Here is a 6,000-nt window from a genome sequence, read left to right on the forward strand (position 1 = left end):
GATTATTATAAAAAAATTTTTATAATCTATACATAATAATAAAAGCGGCTGTGTGTCTGTCTGTAATCACAATATATCGCCCCAGAAGCCTCGCCCAGGCACGAAACTTGACACAAAATTGAGTTTTGGCATAATGAAGAAGTATTTTTTTTCTTTTTCAAAAATTTGATTAGTTTTTCAGTTATCAGTCATTTTGTAAGAAAATCTATGCTTTTTCGTCTTCAAATAAGAGCCATATTAAAAAAACTATTAAAAAATGCATATCTCTTATAAATGTATGCTAATGCGAGCCTTACAATTGAAAGATTAAATTTCGACAACTTAAACCAATAATATACGAAGGAATTAATAATTTGATTGTAAGGTTCGCATTTGTTTACATTTATCAAAGTGGAGAAAAGTTTAACTTTTGTATTAAAAATGTGGCAACATATTCCATACGTAAATAGAAAGCTTTGCTTTGATTTATTTGTCGCTGTTCATAATTGTTATAATAAGTTTTTCTTATTCTTCCCACGCTCTATTTTTTTTTTCTTAAGCGAAGACGATAATTTTTGTAGCAATGTAGAAATAGAAATTGATACCATAAAAAATTATATAGAAATAGAAACCATAAAAAATTAATTCGTTTTTGGGGTAGACTATATTTGAGGGTGCCCCCGCCAAGTTGTGATCGAGGTTGATCGCCAAGCTGGGCGATGTTGAAAACCAATCGTTATTCTGATTGGTTTAGATTTTAATCGTGATTCTGATTGGTTAAGAATTTAGCGTTGTTTTTAAATGTAATTTCAGAGATCCGTTAGTTCTACTTTGGATACTGACTGGTAAGGTTACTTTTGCTTCTGGTACTAAAACTGAATACTGTCAATAGGACAAATCTTAAGTTTCTGTACGATTTGAATAACAAAGGAAAAAAAGTAGTGATTGACTGGTGTATGAATGAAGGTTTAATTAGTAATAGATATAAATGTCCTGTTTGTGGGAAAGATGTCTCTGGTTGAACGTAAAGATTGATCAGATGGATTTGAATGGGTCGTGTGAAAGGTTCAAATGCTCCCAACATAAAAAGATTTATTAGAAAGGGGTCGTAGTTTAGACAGTACCTAACTGCAATTAGAGAATTCTGTGCACCAAAATCTGAAGATATTCAAGCTTAAGTGAGTTATTTTTCTCTTTTTCTTTCTGTGATTACTCCGTTAATTTTTGTTTCGATTCAAAATGCATTTTAGTGGGTTTATTAATTTTGATTCTATTCTGTTCACTGCAATTTTAAAAAGCTTTGTTTAAATTTTCAATTGTTTCATTGAAATATCACTATGTTTTGGCCTCTATTCCTGTTACCACGGAGTTCTGGCAACCAAGTAAGACGCCAAACATAAGTCACCGATTTCGCCGAGGGGCACCCTCAAGTATATTTTCCCCCGTTTTTGTGTTCTTTACATGTATTTAGCATTTTAGTTTTTTTTCTTAAGCGTTGTAGCCATATAATATATAAAATAGGAATTAAATTGTTTTTGAAGGAACGATCACACTTACATTGGATCTCTTTGGTTTTTCTATTCTTTATTTTAACAGTTTTTATTAAATGTAATTAGTTATTTCAGAAAGTTTCAGTTTGCAGGTAAGCACTTAGATTTTAATACTGAAGTTTCATGATTTGCTTTCATAGTATGTTCTAAAGTATTCGTTGACTTCTTAAAAACCCGATTACTGACATGATGGCAGAACCGCCTTCCAAAAAACTTTGTATTTTGTCAAAGAAAAGGATATTAAGAGATTCTCAAAGAAGAAGAAGGGCCCAAGAAACATCTGTGGAACGTCAAAGAAGGATGGAACATGACCGAATTTCGACAAGCAATTCTAGAGCCCAAGAAGTATCAGAGAAACGTCAAAGAAGATTAGAAGAGGTTTTCACCTATTGGCCAATGATGATTTCGAAAGCAACTTTTGTATTATGCTTTTACAATTTCTGAGGCCTTTAAAAAATAAAAAAATAAAAAAAAAAAAGTCTCCACCTGATAGTTATATTATAGGGTAGGTTCCATAGGCCTTAGGTTACCATAGGCCTTATGTTACCATACCAAAGTTACATCTTCAAACATCCTCAAGAGCTATAACACATCTGCAACAAAACTGGATATGAAGACAAAATTGCAGGACAGGAACACTTTAATTGTCCACTAATTTTCAGATTTCCTGCTATGTTTTAAAAAAGTTTATTTGTGAAAACCGTTAGCGTGGCGGACAGCTGGCCGCCTTTAGCGGCTAGTACTTAATAAGAACGAGTATATTGTAATTATTTGTTCGATGTCATTAAATTGCTTACTTTTATTTGTTGGTTCAATAATCAAAGCCATTGTCGTGGGTTTTTCCTTTTTATCATCTTTGATGATGATCGATGTTCCAATGTTTTCTTTGTCACTCGTACTAATTGCTGAAGTACTTTGAGTTGAAATCTTGTTACTGGTAACTTGCTTTGAAGTGCTTGTTAATTGAAATGTGGATATCGATGGACTTTTACTCTCTTCTAAATGATAGAAAATAAGATATATTTCATTAAATTTTAATAAAAATGTAACTTTTCCTTAATTTAGCACGTTTCCGCACGATTTTAGTTTGACTATAGTACTTTGAAACACAGTTTTTTTTTCCGCTGCCGCTGGCAATTGAGCGTCAATTGCACATTTGGTAGGAAAAATTATCACATTTTCACTATGAAACCTGTTGAATCCTGTAACCGTCATTTGCTCAACACGACATTTCTTTCTCTTCCCAAATAAACAAAAAAGAGCAACGGAAAAAAAAAAATTGAAATGTTATCTGGAATGTTACATCTCTGTTTTTTATGTAATACCCCATTCACTTTTTAAGCAACCAGCAAACAATCCAAGAGAACTGTAGCAAAAGTATTTACAGTCCCTGGTCAAATTATTAGACAAAGGTCAAATTTTTAGAATCTATGTAAAAACTTAATTATCGATTAATATTATACAGCATTATTGCTTCTTCGCGGCTGAAACCGGTTTGCAGTTATTAACGCTCGTGTATCAGTTGGTTAACATTGCAAAAAAATATGTTAAAAATAAATACAAATAGGAAGCATATAAAAAATCTCCTGAATAAAAGCCCATTACATGTAAAATATAAAAGTATTGCATATAAACTCGTGCAAAACATGTCATTATTAGAACACTACAGTAAATCTAATAATTTGGTCTAAACATTATAATATACTAGTTTGATACCTGATATAATAAATATTCTATATTTATATAATATATCGTCAAATTTAAATTATATATCGTCTAATATAACCAATTGATACACGAACGTAAGCAAGTGCAAACCGGTTTCAGAGGCGTAACAACAATAAAGTTTTATAATATGGCCTGCTAATTAAGATTTTATATCGAATAATTTGGCCAGGGACTGTGTATATCCCTAGAGTCCTAAAATTTTACCAAAAGTATTCAAGTGATAGCAAACTACCCATCAAAGAAATTTGTGGTTATTCTAATTTTGCAATTATTAAGTTATTGAACAGTTTTTTGAAAGAATACTCATGAATCGGATTTCTACCGAATCAGATTTAATATGCTTAAGTATCATATTCTCTATTTGGTTGACATTTTTTTTTCAATTGTAGATTAATCTTTAATAATTTATTTATCTCATTCAATTATCATTCTTTACCTAATCATTAAATTTACTTCTCCAGTTATTTATTATTTTTAATTAATTATAGAATAAACATTAGTTATTTTTTTTTCAATTATTTCATTTAAAATTCTTAATTTAATTATTATCTGTTTTTAATTAATCTGTATGCCATGATCTAACCCTTTCCCTTGCAGCAAGCTCATACAGACGAGCTTAGTGGGTCGGTAGGATTGGGCAGACGGTGCGCAGGACCACATACCCGTCTTGTGAGAGTCCTTCGTGCCTCCGGATTACTGAGGATGATGCGGTGACCAAACCACATTGTTTTTCAGAAAAAAATAGCTTAAAATCCTAGTGGTTTATATTATTGTGAAAAAATTAAGTGGGGCGGTTTTTTCAAGCCCGCTTTGAAATGATAGAAAAAAAAACTGTCAAACTGCCCGTTCAAAACTGTCAAAATCTCTTGAGTTCTTAGAAAAAAAATTAAAAAAATTAAGGATTAAATTATTTCATTGATACAAAGACATTAGTGTTTCGAAAATATATTAATCTAAATATATTAATCATAATATTAAACAAAATATATTAATCATGTAGGTAGTTATAATGAGCAGTTAGAAGTTAATTATACAATGAAGCCTTTCGGGAGCTACCACTCTCTGTTCCTCAGTAATATATTCGTTAATGGAGGTTGGTCGTTGTTAGAGGTTACCTCCATTCGCTTAAAAATTTTATCGAAGGAACACGATTTTTCGAAAACTACTTTAACTTCAATCAGTGTCATTTTCTTAGGTGTGAAATTCAATTAGGAATCTTCGAACTATTCCAAATAAGTAAACTTTTGGGGGGAGCGAGAGAGGTTTTAATGGTGTCGACTAAAGGTTTAAATGTTGTCTTCAACACAAATTCTTATGGAAATATTCCGTGCCTTCTAAAACTTGTCATAAATACTGAATACATTACGTAACGATGATGAATGATCGCTACAGAAGGGTGGTCTTTCTTGAAGGTTTTACTGTATCTAAAACTATGTCCCAGCAACATTTTTCAATAAGCTTAAGCTAGGATTATAATTTATAATGCGACCGCCAGTTAACGTCTAATTGCATACCTTTATTTTTCAAACATTTGCTTTTTACTGCATAACTAGCTGTTGCAAAAACCAGTTTAATAGAATTTGAGCAGCGTCTACAAAACTTTAAAACTGAATAAGCTCAAGAAATAAGTAACCAAAATAGATGTGCTATTACACGAATAACTTACTGCTAGTAGTTAGTTCTTCAAGAGAAGTTCCTTTAGTCGTGAAAGAAGGCTTTGTATTTTGATCTTCTCTGGTGAACATAGTCTTTCCAGTTTTCTCTTCGTCAATTGAACCAATAGTTGAAGTACTTTCTTTCGTAGACACAGTACTGGTAAAGAGATCCGGAGTACTTTCTGTCGTAGACAAAGTACTGGCAAAGAGATTCAGAGTACTTTCTGTTGTAGACAAAGTACTGGTAAAGAGATCCGGAGTACTTTCTGTCCTAGACAAAGTACTGGTAGAGGGATCAGGAGTACTTGTTGTATATTCAAAAGTAGTAGTGGTAGATGGACTTGTAATAGGCTTCATATCTAAATGAGATTAAACAAACCATTAGCGAATTTTTTCATGAAAATAAAAGGACATTTTTCTTCTTGGAGCGATTCAAACAACTCCAGCTTAAAATCAGCTTTTTTTAGAAAAAAAAACTGCGAGTTTTCATGATAAAGACTCGATTAAAGGAACTCCATTACCAAAAAGTAGTCATGTTTAAAAATTGTAGTCCATTCTCAAGACTTGTTGTAAATGAATCAAAGTATCGATATCCCCTTTTTAAAATTTGGAATCAGCTTTCAGTTAGTAACAATAAGTTATTAAATTTTCAAAATTAGTGTTATCTTTCGGAAACAAAAACCAGAAAGAATAAATTACATTTTCCTTGCACATGCAGAAATTGAATATCAAGCACTATGCCCTCAAAATCACACTTATCAGATAATAAAGTCAAATCAAAATACCTTCTAACGGTGGTTTCAATCAAGATAAAAGAATCCTAATTTTTTGGAAAGATAACCCATAAGATATTCAGAGTGTGGATTATTGGGAAAAATTTTTAAAATTATTTCATGAGGGTAATAAAAATTTTGCAAATTTTAATTTCAATTTTATTTTAGGAATTAAGTTGCACAGTTTATTTTCTAGATAAATTTACTTGTATCTTGATAAATCTAGTTAAATTTATTTTATTCAACATTTTTCAAAAAAAAGTTTTTAATTTTTCCCGGTCGCGACCACTTTATTTATTTGAAAGAAAGAACTAT

At 31.2% G+C, this 6,000-nt stretch overlaps 1 protein-coding gene across 1 annotated transcript in view; it reads right to left on the minus strand.

Moving 5' to 3' along the window:
* LOC107453190 (uncharacterized) overlaps positions 1 to 6,000 on the minus strand; it is a 143,444-nt gene that overhangs the window by 8,563 nt on the left and 128,881 nt on the right. The window contains exons 7-8 of the mRNA XM_087163391.1: positions 4,924 to 5,271; positions 2,327 to 2,527 (exon numbers count right to left, since the gene is read on the minus strand). Coding sequence (XP_087019517.1) covers positions 2,327 to 2,527; positions 4,924 to 5,271 — 549 coding nt within the window. The remainder of the gene's footprint in view (positions 1 to 2,326; positions 2,528 to 4,923; positions 5,272 to 6,000) is intronic.

Source organism: Parasteatoda tepidariorum, chromosome 5 (genome assembly GCF_982258835.1).
Source record: "Parasteatoda tepidariorum strain Cologne lab strain chromosome 5, Ptep-v5.0, whole genome shotgun sequence".
Lineage (NCBI taxonomy): Eukaryota > Metazoa > Arthropoda > Arachnida > Araneae > Theridiidae > Parasteatoda > Parasteatoda tepidariorum.